The sequence below is a fragment of the Perca fluviatilis genome, chromosome 1 (genome assembly GCF_010015445.1).
Source record: "Perca fluviatilis chromosome 1, GENO_Pfluv_1.0, whole genome shotgun sequence".
In the NCBI taxonomy this organism is placed as follows: domain Eukaryota; kingdom Metazoa; phylum Chordata; class Actinopteri; order Perciformes; family Percidae; genus Perca; species Perca fluviatilis.
The window spans coordinates 41,934,705-41,956,431 of NC_053112.1; the positions used below are offsets into that span (position 1 = coordinate 41,934,705).

At 40.0% G+C, this 21,727-nt stretch overlaps 1 protein-coding gene across 5 annotated transcripts in view; it reads right to left on the reverse strand.

Annotated features, from left to right (window-relative positions):
* Positions 1 to 21,727, reverse strand: part of LOC120565568 (glutamate receptor 2-like) — a 124,093-nt gene that overhangs the window by 81,016 nt on the left and 21,350 nt on the right. For all 5 annotated transcript variants that reach the window (XR_005640270.1, XM_039811482.1, XM_039811474.1 and 2 more), the window contains exon 2: positions 6,630 to 6,770. Coding sequence is in view for 4 of the 5 variants with exons in the window: in XM_039811482.1 (XP_039667416.1) it covers positions 6,630 to 6,770 (141 nt within the window). In the remaining variant the exon portion in view is untranslated. The remainder of the gene's footprint in view (positions 1 to 6,629; positions 6,771 to 21,727) is intronic.

The window sequence follows — 21,727 nt, forward strand, 5'->3', positions numbered from 1 at the left end:
TTATATATGTGTTGGTCAGTTTGTCTGCTTGACATCACATTTTGCAGCAGTAAAATTGAAGTGAGATGAACAAACAGAGAAATTTATCTTTTTAGATAAAACAGATGTTCACAATGTTTCCTTTTGGGGACATCATCTGAAATTGGGAAAAATTTGAAGTTGGAAAAAAGGTAATAAATTGCAATGTATCGCAGAATATTGAAATATGTTTAAAATCACAATAATATGGTATCCTGACATAAGCATTGTGATGATATCGTATCGTGAGGCCTCTGGTGAAGTACAATTAGACAGAACATATTTTAATTATTGAACATGTGCTGAACTGTTGACATGCCCCACGCAGGTGGGCAGTGGACCTTACGAGACCCTCTCATTCTTGGTACCAAGATAACAGTACAGCGAGTCACTAACATCCCAAACTGGCTCAGTCAATGAAAAAATCTCAGCAAAATGCCAATATGAAGCTGCACCGCGACATGCATGGATACCAAAATACAGCCCCTTGTCTTGTCAGTAGCTTCATTAAAGCAGCAAAGTACAAAATTAGCAGCTCATTATAATGTAACTGCTGTACAAAATGTTATTTTGTTTAAAATAATTATCAAAAATTTGAACCTGTAACATGCAGGATTTCCTGATTACTACCTGATTTATGCATTTTTGTCTTTGTGGAGGTAATGAGGGAGTCAAAGTACCTGCCCATCCTATATATATTTTTAGCAGGTGCAAAACAAGAGTGAAGACAGCAGAAAAAGAAGACTGCATGCATTCACTGCCATCACAAAACTCTGTACTTAAATAGCAGAGCTTTGAGCCTCAGGCCGTCACTACATCAGGCTCTGATAAAGACAGAGTAAACTGCATGCATGGAGTCCTCATTCCCATTGCTTCTACTCTTTGCTCTGCAACTGAATTTGAAACATAACATGACTCTACACTGCCCCTATGGAAGTACATCGGTTTCATCGGATTTGCAAAACACAATGTATAAAATTCAACTAATATATTTTCAACTTGCTCAAATTCAATAGAACAAATTCAGCTGCAAAATGTAATGTATACAATTCAGTGTTAACATCTGGGAACCCAAGGAAAAGCAATCAATTCTAGATTCTAGATTCAAAGCAGCAGTCAGAGGAGAGGGAAAGCAGCGTCTGAAGGGGCAGAGAGATGGGCAGAGAGATCCGTCTCTCTTTAACATACTTGTAAATAATAAATAATGGCATATGTTATTAAGCCTCAGCATATGTTATTTAGACTTAAGGGGAGACACCAAAGCTTATAATTTTCATTCATTTATTGGTTTATTTAAATCAGGGTTAGTGTACAATAAATGTATTGCACCAGATATCACAATGCCAATTTCCATCTGTTGTCTCTAGGCACGTATAAGTGCATATCTATATAAAAAATATATTTCAACATAACACTAATGTACATCTGTAGGACAGACCAGTGTGTATACATTGAGTCATTATCAGACCTGAAACACAACTGGACTCTAACATTAGTTTTACGCTGACTAAAACTAACTGTTTTGTTCACTTAAATTAAAAAGTTTGAGCAAATGTTGGCAACCAACGTTTTATATAACATTCTTCCCTCGTTAAATAAAAGTATGTTAAAGAGAAACGTACCATAACTCTGCCCTGTCAGACGCTGCTCTGTCCCTCTCCTCTGCCAGCTCTGTGGCCGGTGTGAATGTGTGTGTGTGTGCGTGTGTGTGTGTGTGTGTGTGTGTGTGTGTGTGTGTGTGTGTGTGTGTGTGTGTGTGACAGCCGACCAACGAGCTCATTACGTCCGCAATTGCTTGTGAAGCTTTTTAACTCAGATAAGGCAGATAACCACAGATTCACATTAATCTTATAATTTATATTTGTCTTGTGTTATTTAAACAAGCGATCAAGGATATAAACGCCTCTTGTCCCCGAGTCTCTTGAGAGAGCTCCAGCTAGGTCTGTAAGCATCACAGGAGCAATCCCGGGAGCCATTAGCTGGCTGCTGTGTCAGTTTGTAAAACTTCTCAAGTCCGACAACGCCGGAGCATATGTGCAATTATATTATATATATTCAAACTCTACACAGTTGATTTCTCTCATAAAAAAACACTCAGAAGTGAATTAATTGATGAAATAGCAGATGATAAATTGTAAAAAGTTTCCATGGCAAGCCACTATGGCACAGTCCCGATCTAGAATCTAGAATTGATTGCTTTTCCCTGGGTTCCCTGATGTTAACACAGAATTTTAGACATTACATTTTGCAGCTGAATTTGGTCTTTTGAATTTTAGCAAGTTGAAAATGTATAAGTTGAAATTTAGAGATTGTATTTTGCATCTGAATTTGGTACATTTCATTTTTTTACGTTGAATTTTATATTCTGAATTTGTGAACTTTAAAAATAAAGGTGAACATGAGTAAAATTCAGAGGCAAAAATTTCAGATACATTATTTCAATGCATAAATATTCATTGCTAGAAATTCAATGGCTTTTTTATTTCAAAATAGGCTACACGCTGCCGTCAGACCTTCACCCCAGCTGCGAAGCTTGCCTCGGCCCTGTCCACACCGGGCTAGCACTCACTCCACAGGCTGCCTGCCAGTTCTGTGCCCGCCTACCGTCTGAGGAACTTAAGTGGCGGGCGGACGCCTTCTTGGCTCTTTGGGTGGAAGATGACAGCTATGGGAGCTAGGCACACCACCAAGATAGCCTCGGCTCTCCTTCCTCTACGTTGGGAGCAATGGAGTTTGACGAAGGGGAAAACTACGGAGCCCTACACTTACTTCCTGGAGAGCATCACCTCAGTCACAGCAACGGCACCGTGACACCCGCTTTAGAAGGACGTTTTGGTACCAACTTGTTACCGACGTATCAGTTCTCGTGACATCCCTACTCCACATGAGGAAAATTCCGAGATGTTTTAGTCGCCTGTGCCTCAACCCAATACCCGCCCTCTCTACATTTATACCTGGCCTACTGGAAAAAAAAACGCACTCTGTCGTCAGGGGTTTCCCTTGGGCGGGTGACGTCACATGCAACAGTGTACACGGATGCATCTCTCTTCAGCTGGGGAGGGATGTGCAGGTCCCAGATTGTGGGAGGGAAATGGACAAGCCCTCCATCCCTCCACATAAATTGTCTGGAGCTGCTCACAGTACTGAAAGTGCTGAAACACTTTGCTCCGATACTGTCAGACAGGCATTTAGTAATAAGAACAGACGGCAATCGCTCTATTCGAAATAGCCAGGAGCCTGCTGCTGTGGTCACACAGACACCTGCTCTACATCAGAGTGGTGTACATGTCGGAAGTACTGCACAGTCGTTGGAGGGTCCTTTTCACAGTGAGTGAAAACTGAATACCATTCTAGTTCAGATGCTGTGAAACAGGTTCATTAGGGCGAAGGTGGATCTGTTCACCTCACAAGAGGAATGCACAATGTGCACTGTGGTTCTCTATGAACGTGCAAGACAACCCTCCACTGCGAGTGGAAGCCTTCTCTCATCAGCCGTGGCCCAGAGCCTTCCTTTACACTTTTCTCCAGGTCCCCGATTCTTTGCCTCTTAGCACGCATTCAGGAGGAGAGCCTGGCGGTCATCCTGGTGGCAACAGAATGCACAAGGGTGTCTTGGTTCCCAAGTTTGTTGCAACTGCTGGCGGGAACACCATGGCAGCTGCCATGGCACAAAGACGCACTGTCACAACTGGACTTGCAATCTTCCACCTCCCGATGATAAGCCAGCAGCTGTGGGCCTGGCCCCTGAACAGGAGTGCTTGGAAAACTTAGGCCTGCCCTCTGCCGTAGTATGTATTATGTAGGGTGCGAGAGCTCCCTCTACTACAGCGCGTTGTTGATGGTCCGCTTTTTAGCACTGGTGTGTTGAGAAAGACCCATGTTGTGTCCTCTGCTTCTCAACCTACTTTCACGCTGGTGGATAATGATTTGGCTCTGTCTACAGTTAAAACATATGTCGCAACCATTTCATTATAACGTAATATAACGCATTACTAATTAAATTTCGGTAATATTAATGCAAGTTACAATGCATTTTAACGCAACATTTAGTGGGTGTATTGTTTTTTTAAGAATTCACCAACACCGTGAAACATTTCTCCACAGGAAAAAAAAAAGTGTTATTTCCTGTTGCTGTATTCGGTGGTTGAGATGACTGCAGAGACAGATACATTTGCAAGATGGACATTATTTTCACATTATATATTACGCTGCGTTGAAGTGAGCTGTCCTATTTCTGTGTCCGAGCTGCTGACAGATATAAACATGTCGGGAATTAATGTTGAGGCTTGCTACACGTAATATCGTTGCATTTTATCAGCCATGGAGAGTAACTATGCCTGTAGTGGAATGGCTCCGAATGACAACCAAATGTGACCATTTACTGTTCAACATGTGGCAGTTTTACAAACTTAATCTTGACGGACATGTTTTGTATCTAGAGTCTCACATTCGTCACACTTTAGTAAGCTAGCAAGAGTACACAACAGACAACTTCTGTGTAGACTACTTCAAAATAAAAGCACTTCCTGTGATGGTTCGCAGTAAAACTAAATTACTGTTAAATAAGGTTGTGCACCTTTTCACATATCAGCTGTAAATCAAGTACTGTAAATAATGTAAATAGTGAGTTTTAATCACACTATAAATGACCATTTCAGTGTTTTAAACTAAACAACATGAATTTCTTATTCAAGTGCTATAAACAAACATTTTACAACAGTGCCGTACTTCAATACAATGTAAGGTACTTTTAATTGAGTATTTTCATTTTCTCCTACTTGCCTATTGTATGTCTTACTTATCTATTTTTATAGCTTTAGTTACTTTGTATATTCATATTAATTAAACAAAATATTATGAATAATCTATGATATATTAAAGTGGATAAAGAGGAGACTTTATTGATCCGGTGGTGAAATTCACAAGCTAGCTGCCAAATCAAACTTCCGCTGTTATTTTGGTGAAAGTAACTCAAAAGTAATGCAGAAGTAGTGTAAAGCATTACAATTCAGAGACATTAATATTGTAATAGAACTAATTACTCTCAAATGACAGTAACTAGTAATCTATAATGTATTACAATTTGGAAGTAACTTGCCCAACACTGTCCATCAGTTACACCATAATAAACTCTTTTCGGTCGAGAATCTTTTCTATACTCTCAGCCTCATAGCAAGGTGGCTGGGAAGAATGTGTTTTATCAAGGGGCTACTCCCCCCCCCCTCCTACGCCCCCTACTCCACCAACACTGACTGAAGAAAATGCTGATTGTTGGAAGCAGACCTCAGGTCTCGCAGCGGTTATATACAGTAACTGTGGACATAAGAGAGGCCTGTGCAGGGCACAAGGGGGTGAAAACAATTTCGGCGTACTTGAATAACCACAAAAAAAAAAAAACAACACAACAAAAAAAAAAAAAAAAAAAAGAGGCAGCTCGGTATTGCCAGTAGTAGAGAACGTTAATTTTATTATGACATAGAAAACAAGTCAACCGTGTTTAAGGACAGCATTTCCTCTACAACATACTGCCCGACCAACTTCTTCAACTTTCCCCCACTTACTGGTTTTGCACCGAAGTCCAGCTTTTGTTTGGGCTCAGTGGTAGAGCGGTTGCCTGCCAATAGGAAGGTTGGTGGTTCAATCCCTGGCCCTGCAGTCCCATGTCGAAGTGTCCTTGGGCAAGACACTGAACCCAGAGTTGCCCCCGATGCTGCGCATCGGAGTGTAAATGTGTGTGAATGATTATCTGATGAGGTGGCACCTTGTATGACAGCCTTGGCCACAGTGTGTGAATGGTGAATGGTTCCTGTGCTATGTTAAAGCACTTTGAGTAGTCGTTAAGACTAGAAAAGCGCTATATAAAAAAGGTCCATTAACATTTGTTGTTTGGGTGGTGGGGGACCTCCTTCTCTCTGCTTCGCACCACCTGGTGGGACTTGCTCTGTAAGTTTGACTGCAGCTGCGACTCCAAATGTTTCTTCAAATTTGACGTAGTGTTTTTGTAGCTAGATAGCACTTTGTCGCCACCAGCAGGAGTGTACAACGAACCTTAATATTGCCATCTTTAACTGACACAAACTAAAAATAGTGACTGTATTTCCATCTAGAAAACGCGCATCTCTCATCCCTCCATTGTTGTTTACGTTTGTGTCGCTGCGTGGTACACGTGAACTGTCTACATGCTGAAAACGTGACTTGTCGCATACGTGACTTCACTCCCCGAGACGCAAGAAGAAAGCTAAAATATATATTTTTATTAAGGGAAATGACAAAAATAGTAATGCACAGTGACTTGGATAAGTAACTTTAATCTGATTACTGGTTTGGAAATAGTAACGCGTTAGATTACTCGTTACTAAGTAACGCATTACTGGCATCACTGTATATATGGAAGGATGGACAAAACAAAAACATATAAGAAAATATACAATAACATCAGCTCAAATATGGATATTGATAGCAGCCTCAAAACCACAGTACACTTGTCGGGCTCTGTTCTGTATACATGTAATGTCTCAGAAACATAAAAGCATAAAGGAATTATCTGCTACAATAATGATATCTGTTTATCAAACTGTATTCAGAAAAAAGATATGAAAAGCGATACTTACAGCAGTTAGTGACAGCAAAGCTGTTGGCCACCTCCAGGTTATCTATGTGTGGAGTAAGTCTGAAATCTGCCATCCCAAACTGAAACATGCCAACTCTGAATGCACTGTATTCCTGATCTGCACCCCTGGGGAATAAACCACCTGAGACAGACACACAGACAGGACCATGGTCAGAAAGACAGGACATTAATACAATATATATTCTAAAAACAGGATTACACACTCTAAATACGGCTACACTGTAGACATTCATTAAGTAATATCAGTTGTCTCCCATTTTCTTTTGCCACTCTGCCCCAGAATCAGTAATGGCCCTGTGCATTTTAATTTTATTTGAACAACTCCAACAACCACCAGGTGGCATCTGTGAGCGAGGTGCAGAGGGCAGACGTTTAAGAGTCACGGTTTGCTACTGAATCACAGCCTCAAATGTTGGTATTGAGGAGCTGCAGCATTTAAACCTACACTGTACATTTACTACTGCCTGACAACTTTACTGTTTATTTCTTCTCTGCTCTCTGACGTTAATTACTCTGCCGGAAACTGAAGGGTGAAGTTCCACTGCCATTGTGTCCTTGTGCTATTTTCATTACATAGCGCAGCTATTATCTGTGTATCAGGGTCTCTGTGTCCCAACCAGCAGCAGCAGATGGCCGCCCACCAAGAGCCTGGTTCTGTCCGAGGTTTCTGCATGTTCAAAGGAAGTTTTTCCTCCCACTGTCAAACCAAATCCTTGCTCTTAGGGGGAACTATTGGGTCTCTTTAAATTATAGAGTCTAATCCTACTCTAGCTGTTAAAGTTTTCTGAGATAACTTCAGTTATGAGTGACACTATAAATAACATTGAATTGACAGTGTAGGCTACTCCTTGTTGTTATTTGAGTAGTTTATTATATAAAATATATATATATAACGGCCGGAATGCGAATGGCCGGAAGTGCTGCCTGCTTCTGGCTCGCGATTGTTTTTAAACGTCTCCTCTATTTTTTCTAGGGCTGGGACAATAGTATTTTGTCCCAATTTGATTCTTTAACGATACACGGGTGCCGATTGGATTTGTATTGCAATTTTCATTTATTTTCAAGTATTGCGATTATTAAGTATTGTGATTTTCTTTTCCTTCTTTATCAAAAATTAAAAGAAAAGTTGAATAATACAATTCTAGAGACAATATATCATGAGACATTTCTAAAAAACTAATTGTTTTCTAAGAAGAATGCACATTACAAGTCAGTCAGTCAGTCAGACATTTATTTACTTTGTAAAGAAGAACATAACATGGATTTTCAGATTTTTCTGCTTTCGCTCTGTTGTGCTGGAAACGAAAATGATGTAGTCACCGCTGGAGGTGCCATATGAACTGAAAATATTTATGTCAAGCATTGGTAAAAAAATTTATAAAAATAAAAAATCACAATAAATTAAAAAATATTCTCCACCCTCAATTTTTCCCTGTGAGCGAAACACACTAAAATCGATATGCTGTTCTCCTCAAGTTTTCATTCCCCCATTGTTTAAATTATATATTTCCACTATATTTATTTAGAAATAGCTTCAAGTCACTGCTGCTTGTGATTGTGTTTTTTCTAAATTATGTGACTACTTCCACACAGAAAAGATCCTACACAGGACTCAACGCTAACTTTTTAAAGTGGTTGCCGGCTTGGCAACCAAGCATCAGCTTTTGGTTGCCGAAATTGACAATATGGTTGCCATGTTTTAAACTGCCTATATTTGGAGCAATTCATTTCTTATGTAACTAAACCACACATTTAATAATGAAACAATGAGAGAATGGCTTGCAATATAATTTCCCATCCCTCTAAAATAGGGGTGCAATGGATCACAAAACTCACGGTTCGGATCACAGTTTTGAGTCACAGGCCAGATACATTTTTGGATCAGCACAAAAAAGGGGGAAATTAAATCATTATTAAAAATGTAATAACAATAACTTTATGACAATAAGTACTAGAGATGCACTGATTGACCGGCCAGTGACCGGAATTGGCCGATTTGCACATGACCGGCCATGACTGGCGACCTGCCGGTCAGTCTGACATATGCCGATTTTATGCCGGTCAAATGCACTCGGGCGCCGCATGATTAACATCACGCAACATCTGCGCACCGCCGCTCAATCAGCTGTTTATGAAATATCATAAAGTCGTAATTACAGCTCTGCAGAGCCGTCTGCTCTACTGATCTCAGGCGAACGATCAGCCGCTCTCTCTCTCCCCTCTGAGGCTGAACAACTGGAACATGAAAACCGCGGGTCCCGTGAAATTTGACAGCTACAGTTTATCGGAACATAGCACTGGGCACCCTGACTTTGATGAATTTACTGTTTATCAGACCCTAGATGAGACAAGAAGCTAACGTTAGCGAACGCTGGGGTCCCTCTGCCGCCCCCGATGCAAAAAAAAAAAAAGGGAGACGCTGTATTCCTCCGACACGCTGTACTAACGTTACGGTTTAAAACGCTTTCCAGGTTAGTGGGGATGCCTACCGCTCCAAACCAACATTAAAAACGTAGTAATCTTCCCCCAGCATTTAGTTTGTTGCTAAACTGTGTGTAAAATGAGCGGTGACGTTTATGTTTTCAGGTAACGTTACTGTTGACGTTCAAACAGGCCTGCGTGTGTGTTTTGAGAAATATCTTTATACTGCAAGGCTATATTTATTTTATTTTTATTTGTTATATATATATATATATTTTAGTGTGATATTGGATGTGAAAAGAAGGAAATGGTTCTAACATTGCACTTTAGATGTGTGTGAATGTCCCACACCAGGAGTAATTTATATAGTTCTGTTTTATAGCGATCTGTTCAAAAAATGTTTTATTAAAGAAAAGATAGAAAATAAATATTTGTGTGTGCTGGAATCGGCTGAAATCGGTATCGGCAGTTCAAACTCAATGAAAAATCAGAATCGGCCTAGAAAGTTGAAATCGGTGCGTCTAGAGAGCAATTTACTGGTGAAAGAAGTACTTATTAGAATAAGTACTTCTTTCACCAGTAAATTGCTGTTAAAAGAAAAAAAAAAAGATGAGAAAAGGGTATTTTACAAGAACTTTGAATGCCCCACGAGGTTCACCAGTTTTAAGTAAACGCAACATTTAGACCTGTCTGTTTTGCTTTTCCGACAACAGCAATGACCACAGTGCTAGTTTGAGTCTTTGAGCTCATAGCTTTAGCAGCAGACTGTTGTTCGTCCCGCATTTGGAATCCTTTACAGTGAACTACAGTCACACTTTTACACCGCTAAGCTGTCAGCATTTTAACCATGTTTAATCCAGTTACTACTGTAGCTAACGGTAGGCTAACGTTACCTGCTGTTTAACGTGAACAGAAAATTGCGTTGCCTGTATCTTTGCATGGCAAATGCGTATGTGTGGAAAGCGGTCGCACAACAGCTGAAATGTGTTTAAACCTTAAGAGGACAACCAAATAAAATATTGACTTCTTTTGAAAGAAATGTTCCAGTTTTGTAAGTTTGGATTTGTTTTTATATATAAAAAAAAAACACAAATATGAACAGGTGAATGCCAAAGGGGGCAAAGACCATGAAATGAAAAGGGCAACCGGGCAACAGTCACTGTCGAGCCCTGCTACAACAAACCTCTGCTCTTTTGGGTTGCAGTATACTATGACAGGCCTCCAGGGTTCACTCTGCACTAGATGACCAAAGAGACTTCCTGCTGCATCCACAGTCCCACTGCGTCCCAGGACAAAAAGACTTGGTTCTCTAACCTTTTTTTTTACGACCATTATTTCAGATTAGTTTGTTTTGAACCCCTGACTGAGACATTTATAGTGAATATTATCAGTGAGAGCATACCAGCATGTCTTAACAGGGAGACTGTTCACAATTCAATGTTCTTTCAATCATCATCAACGTACATTGAAGAGGAAGAAAAAAATCAATACCAATTAAAAGAATTGTACCTCAGCTCAGCTGAAACCCTGGTGGAACTGGCAGAATGAGGTCATATTTCTACACACACACACACACACACACACACACACACACACACACACACAGGATCTTTGGCCCAAGTATGGCCGCTCGAACTGAGGCACAATTATTAGCTTCTGTGACTGACAAGTCTTAACATGCTCGCTGAGCTTCTGTCATCAGAAACAAGGCCACTATTAATAATCAACCATTAACGTAGTCAGGACGTCACATGGGCTCCTACTTCTTTCGTGGCCTGCTGTCAATCTTTTTATAGAATCGGGAACAGTAGAAACATTACTGGGGTCAGGGTGTTTTAGTTCACTGAAAGTGAATAATTCTGTATTTCAACCATAATATGGTAATGGTAGAATAATGTTCACCACGCCAAAATTGGGTCAAAAATGAATTTGGTCCAAAAAAAAGGTGGATTTCATTTACAAACAATCCACTAACTCTCTATAGTTGAACCAAGAGGGCATAATGATCAGATCAGATCACATGTCAGTGTTGACTAGGGATGTAACGATACACTCAACTCACAAATCGATTTTAAGTTCACGATATGAACAGAATCAACTGAGTGAAAAACATTCCTTTATATAAACTGTGCAAAACAACAGATGTGTCCTATATCAAAAGTGCAACTGAAATAGTATTGTATCTTAAATAACAAAAATAAATAAAAAATTATAGATTAAAGGAACATGCCTCGTTTGTTCACCGTCTCCTCTATATTTATATAGGTTCATTTTTGTCTCAGTGCATGCATTGTCTTAGTCCGGCAGCGCCGCCACTAGCTTAGCTTGTTTGTACTTGTTGTAAATACACAGGCCACAATAAGTAATTAGGTTTTGTTTTTGTTGTTGTTGGGTCACTTTTACTCATGACATGCTAACCGGCAACACAGTATTCCATTCACTACGCTAAGCTAAGCAAAAATACGTTTGCTCACCTATCATCATATACATCTAGGGGGAGACGGTGAATAACCCTATTTAAAAAAACGGTGGCGTGTTTATTGCTAAGGTCATATGGTTACATTTAAATGATGTCTTTAAAATGCAATAACAGTAACAACCAGGGCTGCAACAACGAATCGATAAAATCAATAAAACTCGATAAAACTCGATAAAACTCGATTATTAAAAAAGTTGGCAACGAATTTAATTATCGATTCGTTGTGTCACGCAACTATTACACCACTCAGTCGCGGAGATAAAAAAAATAGCAGGGGTAGAGGAAATACGGAGAGAGCCGTAATGTTGTTCTGAAACACATGGCGGAGGCAGAGAAATCCGTACGACCAAAGTCATCCAAGGTGTGGGAGCATTTCACACTAAATAAATTGAAAACGTGTTAATTGCAAGATAAGCAAAAGCGACACGGCATGGCACAGGCGCACCACGGTGATGATTCAGCATCTAAAACGTTAACATGTTGGAGTCCTTGATGAGGACAAAGGGAGTTCAACAGCAGGGTAAAATCACTAAAGAATCCTACTTCTGTTCCGTTTTGAAGTGAGGAACGTAACGTCCCTCTTCTGGTGCTGGTGTGGTATTTACTCGTTATCCAGCTGACTAGCATGACAAGCTAGCGTTAGCTCGTTAAACAGTAGTAAAACAGGGGTGGTATAGTTTGCAGGACTAAAGATACGGTTTTATTCACTCGCCTTTTTTTTTGGCCCATTCATTTTTTAATCTGTTGTCATGTATATATTCTGTGCTTTGTCCCATATCAGTTATTGCTGACAAATATTTTTGTGTGTGTTGTATAAATGAACTTAACTTGCACTTACTACAATGATGGTAATAATTTAATGAATAAGCTTCAAGTGTGTGTGTGTGTGTGTGTGTGTGTGTGTGTGTGTCTTGTCTGTATCTGCTCTTGGGTGACTCTGCCACATGTATGTTTAACATTATAACATGACTTATAAAATCATGCCAACAACTATTGTTTAAATAGCTTAGTATTTTTTTGCACTAAAAAGGTATAAAGGTTTTAGGCTGCCCACACGTTATTGTTTGCCCAGTTTAATATGCAACTTCATGTTATACAATATGTAGTAGGGGGTCCCTGCTCCGTCTCTCTTTCAGTTAAGGGGTCCTTGGCTTAAAAAACATTGAAGACCCCTGTACAAAACGGATAACCAAATTACCACCAACCTAGTAAAATCATAACCAAATAAAATAAAAAAAGAGGACTGACATGACAAACATACATACAGCCAGGCACATAATAACACACACACACATACACTCATGCTCAGAGCAGTACATTTGAAGCTATTTAAACAAGCGACAAAGTAATGCAATCAACCATGGAGCACCTACACAGTCCACACCTCTTGACTGATTTTATAATCCACTTCAGGTTATAGTGCCGAGCCACAGCTCTCTCTGAAGGGCTTACAGTCTCCATCCATCAGCTTATCCAAATGTGTCTAGTGTTTTCCTTTCCCACGCAGAGTGAAGTATAAAATATTGATGACCCATTTCTAACTTGGTACAGGAACATCACAGGATTTTGGTGGTTGACTCCAGTGTTGGGTTCTTATCATGGTTTTGTGGTCATGGTTTTCAGTTCACTTGGGTACAATTTGGTACAGAGCAGAGGAAGTGCCAATTTCAACATGCTTTAAATTATTAATTGGCAAAAAAAAAAATGTCCTTAACAAAATTCTGGCTAAGAGCAAACGAAACATTAACACTTTCAAATCGTTATTAAAAGACTACTTAAAAGTTACTGAGGGGAAATCTGAGGCAATGATGCTATCTGGAACATGGCTCTCACAACTGAATGACATGGTGTTCTTTCGACACTCAGGAGCGATTTAGATACACTCACATCTAGCCCCACACAACTATTTAAATCAAACTACAACAAATTGTTAAAACAAATAAAAGAAGACTTAACAAGATGGGATGTTCTCCCAATTTGACTATTTTGTAGAATAGAAGCAGTGAAAATAAATACTTTTGTATTTATTTCAGTCCTTGCCTGTATGGGTGTCCATGTCTACTTTTACTATGTTAGATAAACTTATATCCAAGTTTGTTTGGCAAAATAAAAGACCTAGAGAACGACTAAAAGTGTTGGACAGGGTAGGGCTCCCTCTCCTGAATCTGAAACCTTATTATTGGGCAACTCAGCTTACAGCTGTGACGCTATCGATCTATAATTACCAAGAGACAGGTTGGTTCCAAACAGAACAGAATTTAGTACAGGGGATTGGTTTGTCAATCCTACATTTCCTGAATGAGAAATTCTGGAATAAACTTATAAAGTTTATTTCTTAAAAATAAAGAATATATGAATTAGACCAGGGGTCACCAACCTTTTTGAAACTGAGAGCTACTTCATGGGTATTGAGTCATACGAAGGGCTACCAGTTTGATACACTCTTCTGAAATAACACATTTGCTCAGTTTGCTTTTAGTTATATATGATTATTAATTAATGATACTCATCTATGAGAAGACACCTTTAACCTTTATTTATTCAGGGGAGGTTAACTGAGAGGCAGCCTCTCTTTTGCAGGAACGCCCTGATCACATTCACACAGTTCAACATTCATACCTGGAAGCTGCCCAGTACAACCACAGTCTGATCTGCTGGCCACTGAGCAGCTCCACTGGAGCGGTTGGGGTTAAGGGCCTTGCTCAAGGGCACCTCAGTGGTGGTAATGAGGGAGGGACAAGCGCTGTTCTTTCACTTTCCCCACCCAGATTATGTTAATGATTTCTCACAATAATTATCAACAATGACTTAACAAGGTGGGAAACCTATAATAATGAGCGCTTTCTCTATCACGAGCTATGCCAGTTGCTGGCAACATAGACTTCCTCCCATCAATGTGGGACAGTGGATTCAAACGGTGGGAACGTAATGGCCTGAGTACGATCAGCCAGCTCGTTGAAGGCAGTGAATAAAAATCTTTTTCCAAATAGCAAAACCAGTTTGCACTACCCTCTCTGTTTTGATACTTTCAAATAAGGTACTGCATCCAAAGCCATTTAGAGTTGGATAAGGTTGGAAAAGACCCGACAGGTATTAAACATTACTTTGTTATGGTAATTGAAAAACATTTGACAACTAGGAATCCCATTTCACACATTTACAGGATGTCAACAGCCGACATGTCAGATAACACTTTTTTGTTATGGACAAAGGGAGCTAGAACTAAATGTGATCATTGAGGACAGGGAGTGGGAGGAAATGTATGAACTGTCATAAAGGTCATCACCGGTAATCTATGGAAGGAATTTCATTGGAAAATAAAAAAAGAGACTAAAATTATTACTGTAAATTGGAGGAAAGCACTTTCACCAACTCCAATGGAGTTTTTATCTACAAAGAGGGACTCCAGTTATGATATGCTTTGCCAAACTCCAACATGTGATCAGATGCTCGTGAAAAAAAAGGACAAAGAATTAAAATGGCAGCTGCGATGAGTGAGTAGGAAAAGTAAATCACTACTAGTGAGTAGTGATTGGTCGAGCAAGGAGGGAGACAGACTTTAGCGTAGCGACTGTGTGAGGGAAAAGCAAGAGGAAAAAGAGACAACAAAGACGATGCAATAAAAGAAGTATATATTCTGAAAACTATTAGTAATGTTTTATGTAACACATCACATACATGGCCAAAAGTCTATGAACAGCTGAACACAGCAGCCATTTTTGACAGCTTGTGATCGCAACATCGGTTTGCTGCTAAAGCAGCATCTGCTCTTGTGGTTTCAGGCTTTCCTTCAGATTTTGGAACCTGGCTGCAGGGATTGGCTCCCATTCAGCCACAAGAGCATTAGTGAGGTCTAAGTTATAAGCTCTGGCTCGCAGTCAGAATTTCAGTTCATCCCAATGTGTTGGATGGGGTTGAAGTCAGGACTCTGGGATGGCCAGTGGAATTTTTCCAACCAAACCAAAAAAATTATTTTTTATGGACTCATCTTCAAACAGGAAAGGGAGGAACACACAATATAAATTATATTATATTTTACTCGAGTTGATGATGACTCTGTTCGTTATCCATGAGTAATAAAAAATCTGCCAGTAAGGGAGACAGTACGAGCAATTTATTAAACACCTACTGAACTTGCAGACATGCAATGTCTTTAAAAGAATAAGCTCTTATTTTTTAAATGGAGTCTGTCGCAGTGCTCTCTCCACAAAAAACAATACATTACATCACTTCCTGCATACCTCACAGAGAACAATGAGGGCAAAACATGATCACGGTTCATCACGATCGGTTTTAAATATTCTCTGGTCTAGCTCAGCTAAAAACACAAAACATTGAATCTTCTAAGAAGAATGCACATTACAAGTCAGTCAGTCTGACATTTATTTAATTTGTAAAGAAGAACATAACATGGATTTTCTGCATTTACTGGAAACATACGATGTAGTCTCCATCGGCGGTACCATATAAACTGAAAAGATTTAGGTCAATCATTGGTAAACAAATACACAAATAAATTATTAATAAATATCGATTCTGGGGAAAAGAATCCATTTTAAAAATCACAATACATACAATTTTCAATTTTCTTTCCCATCCCAACCACCTACAGTATGCGTACCACACTAATACGTAGATCCACTGAGGACAATATCTCTGCAGTTCTGCACATAGACCTCTCCCACCTGGAAAACAAAGATGCTTACATCCGTACACTCTTCATTCATAAACCGTTCAGCCTTTAATACAGTCCTCCCCCACAAACACACAAACAAACTTTACAACCGATAACGAGAACCGATACTTCGGTCCAGCAGGTACTGCAGGTACCAGGGGATGCAATTCTTCTGGAACTGACAAGGACAACATATACACAGGGTTTCCACAATACACATTTAGCAGTGGCGCACCGCCTATTTATGAAAAGTCAAAGTCTCTGCAAAGCCATCTGCTCTACTGAACTCAAGCAAACAGTCATCGGTTCTCTCTCCCCTTTGAGGGTGAGCAGCTGGAACAGTGACAGGACATCATCACTAGCAAAGTCATGGCAACCAAATAAACAACAGCGCAAGTACAGCAGTTTCTCCTCAGTCAGTGTGACAAACAGCGACGAAAGCCTCGACATGAAAACCAAACTCACACGGGTCCTGTGTAGGGTTGGGTATCGTTTGGTTTTTTTCCGATTCCGGTGCTAAATCCATACTTTTAAAACGGTGCCGGTGCCTAAACGGTGCCTGAACCGGTACTTTTCAATAAAGTTAAAAAAAAAAGAAGAAGAAAAAAAATAAGGGTAGTAAACAACAGTCAGTGAATTGTTTATTGCTAAGGCCATGGTCAAAATTAAAGATTTAATAATAATGTAATAACTATAACAATAACAATAACTTATTTCACCAGTATATTGCTGTTGAACCCCAGATGGGAAAAGGGTATTTTACAATTACTGTGAATGCACCACGAGGCTACCTGTTTTAAGTGAATGCACCGTCTGTGTAGTTTAATTCCGACGACGGCAGCTGCAAGTGAAAGCACAGTCTGTGTTGTTTAATTCCGACCATATAAACATACTGTGTATCTATGAATTCCGACAACAGCAGCTGCTGCGCTGCAGTGCAGACTGTTACATCCCGCTGTTGAAGTCCTCCACAGTGAAATACAGTCACACTTTACACTGTTTAACGTTAGCTGTCAGCATTTTACCGGTGTTTAATCCAGCTGCTAGCTAAAGGTAGGCTAATGTTACATGCTGTCAGGTGTAGTGTAAAGTCAAGCACCGAAATGAGGCACCGAAACTTTCGTTCTTATTCGGTCTCGTTACGACCGTTTACGTCGGCACCGGTTCCCTATTGGCACCGAGTTTCGGTACCCAACCCTAGTCCTGTGAAATATGAAAGCTACAGTATATTGGAAAATTGCGTCAGCTAGCTAACGTTAGCAAACGCTGCGGTCCCTGTGCGTCTGACTCCCAGGACACGTTGTATTCCCCTGACACGCTGCATTAAAGGGACACTTCACCGATTTAGCATTTAGCTTTGTATCAGTAGAAACCCGGTAGTATTTTTGAATGACCGTGCTTCACCTCCCTCATGTCCCCCTGAGAGGGGAGATCTCTGTATTGTGGGTCTGGAAAAAAGACCCACAAGACCCCCGCAGATGATTTTTGCGTCATCTGAGGCTTTTTTGCCCAGAGGCAAAAGACTACAGCCAGTATTAGAAGCCACTTCCGCATAGCCCATAGGGGGTTGGACTGTCGGCTTTTTCCGGAGATTGCCAAGGAAAAAACGAGTGTCAGCCATCTTGAATCCTTATCTTCTCAGCAGGAGCAGAAACTGTTCATCCCGAAGGAAATTTTAGAACAACAATTATGTGCATTCAAACTACAGCACACGTGTACCACCGGGATACATTGGTACAGATCGGAGAATATGCAGACCACTTTATTACAGACGCAATACTCAACACACTACGCGAGCTTCGCCTGCATGGAGACCAGCGGTGGTGCTCGATGGCTCTGGCCGGTAAAGAGACCTCATCAGCGGGGAGCGTTGAACAAGTGTGCCGGTGGAAAGCTAACGCTAGCTGGCCACCTGTTCCACCAATCCTGCTTGCAAGTTTCCGCTCATTAAACAAACTGGACTACATCCAACTTCAACGAAACTCCCAACGTGAGTTCAGAGACTGCTGTGCTGTGATTTTGTTGTTGGAAATATTGCTGTGGACAATCCAGCCTGCTGTCACCGGGTAAGACTACTAGTGGAGGTGGGCTGTGTTACCACGGACTGCCTGTTGCAGAAATGGGGTGATTTGTATCCAACTAACTGCTAACTGCTGGTGGAGTTTGTGACTGTAAAATGCCGACCATTCTACATCCCACGCAAATTTACTGCTGTGTTTATACTCAATGTTTATACCACAGCCCACCAAGAGCTAATGCTAGTAGCTATGTGTTAGCCTTCTTTCATGGCTTGGTTGAATTCTAATGTAGAATGCGGTCTGTTATTTTCTTGATAACAGACCGCTGCTAAGGATAACACACCGTTGCCATGCATAGCAGAGCGTTGCCATGGACACAGTTCTGTTCACTCTGGAGCTATCAATCAATCCGCTGAAAGAAGTCTGGATAATGTATCAGCTGACAATAAAACACACTTGTTGAGTTGATTGCCTCACTGTCTGTCCGTAAAAGGTAGGCGTGGCTTGGGAGTAGACGCTAAAGCAGCAAAGCAAGTGCATTCTGGGATTTGGTGTCTTTCATCCACATGAGCCAAAAACACATTTTCTGGCTTTTCTTGGCCTAGAAGCCACCAATTTCTAAAACAATTTCTATCTAATTTCTATTACATAAGTGACCCAATTTAAATATATATTCATCTTTCCAATGGTGAAATATTCCTTTAACATTACGGTTTAAAACCTTCACCAAGTTAGTGGGGGTACATACCACTTAAATCCAACATGAAAAAACATAGTAATGTTCCCTCAGCATTTAGTTTTGTTGCTAAACTGTGTGTAAAATTAGCGTTGATGTTAAATCACCTGTTTCAGGTAACAGACTGATCTCATGAATTGGCGTATGTATGACACGCCAATTTATCAAGATGCATAATCGCATTTTAGCGTGTATATCAACGCAAATCGGCCGCCATTGACCTACATTGCGAGTGAATTTCTGCCGTAGCGAGTAGTATAAAGGAATGGGGGATTGCATGAGGAGGTAGGTTAGGGTGGCGGATGGGTAAAACACAGGACTTTCCCCTGGGAGAGCTGGGTTCGTGTCTTGCGTGTGGTGATTTTTCAGCCGTTTTTTTCTAAACCCAACCGTTTATTCTTTTCCTAAGCGTGTTTTTGTTGATTTTTTTTTTAACAGGCGTGTGACGTTGTTTTGATAGTACGTCACGTTCTCGCGATAACACGCAACGTGGCGGGGTCACGTGGTGGGTATGTTTACATCTGCTGTATACAGCGTAGATATACACGTGGATAGCTGAAAATGCGTACAATAACACGCCATTTGGCTTTAGGAAAGTGGCATGTATGTTTACGCAAAGTCATGATGCTATGTTGCAGGTAACAGTATCCTAGGGTGCGGTCTATTTGCTGGATTATTCGGAGGTAACAGTAGCTAACATTAGCAAATAAGCCCAATGATGGCAACATTATTGTTCATATTTTGGCCCAATGTTTAGTAATGACAGTAGTAGTGGTCATAGTGAGTGAAAATGTGATATGAAATGTGAGATGCACATTGCAAAAACTGTTATCTATCTGGAATTGTTAGCTTTGTGTGATATCTGTAAAGCTGAATGGACTCACAGTAGTAACATTAGGCTAAAACAGATTTTATTCTGATCTCTTTCTATGAGAAAGGACAGAGAAGGGACACTAACGTTACGTTGGTATCATAGGTCAAAAATGATGAACCAATCAATCGGCTCTGCTCCTATAGGCACCATGATGTGTTGATGTGTGTCGTGTGTTGTGTTTACAATGTTGTTGGCATCTGGGGCCTGTTTCACAAAAGCAGAATATATAAATCCAGGATAACTGATAAAGCGAGGCTTGACCTAGTCTAATCTGTGCACCCTGGCTTGGTGCGTTTAACGAAGGCCAAGCCAGGCTGAAGAGGAGCGACTAGGTCGAGCCAGGCTGAAGTAATTCAGCTAGATGCGCGTCCACGGCTTTCCTCAAAAGACCGCGAGGTTGATCACAGATTGACTGATGCCAAAATGGAGAATACGCATTGTACATACTTTATACAGAGTGAGCAGCAGCTTCTTGTGGAAGTATGACGATGTGAAACACATTATTTGTATAAAAAGAAAAGAAACGCGGCCGCTGTAATGAAACCACGAGAGAAAGCGTAGCAGACGATCACGGACCAACTGAATGCGTAATTGTAGCCTAAATATATTAACTGACCACTGCTCTGAATTGAAGCCGTCATAATCATTCCATTCAAGGATTAGGCTACTAATCATTTGCACAAATTAACAGTTGTACCCTTTGCCTTAAAATTGAGCAGAACATGCTAATATATTCTAATATATAGAATATGATGCGTAAAATATCTCTTTCACTCTGTTCCTCTCCCTCTGTCTCACGGGCTACAATATAAATTTCCTAAGTCATATTAACTTCCACTGCTCGCTTTTAATGCAAAGTGTACAACTGTTTGTTTTTGCAAATGACAGTGACTCATTGAATGCTTTCAGTTAAGAGCAGTAGTTCATAAATGTATATTTTTAGACTATCATTCAGTCTGTCCGCTATTATCTGCCACACTTTTTTTTTGCGTTTGTTTTATTTTTATTTTTTTATAGAGGACGATTTTCCTTCTCTACATATTATATGCCTTACTCCCCCATATATATGGACATAGAAAATAAAGACACTGACTGAAGAAATTGGACTCTAAAATCTAGAAACTATAGAGATAATTAAGTGATAAATTCCATGCACACTGTAAACATGAATGGAACAGAGTGATATTCATCAGTTATTTCCCCCCAAATATAAGGTCACAAACCATTGGGGTGTCCTCTCCCTGTTGTTACATGAATGTACAGTAGCCTACATCACTAGATAGTTACTGGTCCAGTGTACTAAGACTATCATTTGGGAGGATTGTACAATTAGGATATGTTCTTAAAATTGTACAATCCTCCCAAATTATAGTCCCAGTTTACTGGACAACACAAATTGTATGCTAAGAATGCCAAATACAATGTACATGGAAGAGGAACAAACATGATCCTTATTGTTAAAGAATTTTAAACACAATTAATCAACTAAAATAATTCAAGGGCATTGGTCAACTATAGAAATGTACAGCATTGTATGTATTGCCCTTAGTAACAGACTTCATTTACACACACATTTGAAATGTAATCAGCCTTTTCTAATTATCTCAACAACTGCCATAATATATTCATCAAACTTCTAACAACAATATGTGAACAGCAGTCTTCATAATTATTTAAAAAAAATAATGGTCACAACTTTAAATAATATCAGTACTTAAATAAACAGCAATATGCACCTGTTGTATTTTAATCCAGGCTGATAACAATTGGGTAAAACCACTGCTGGGTGAAAAGAAAAGGCTCCAGGATTAAATAAATCCTGACTTTTGGCCTGGTCGGAAGCAGCCTAGCTGCACAGAATAAATTTTCATGGTG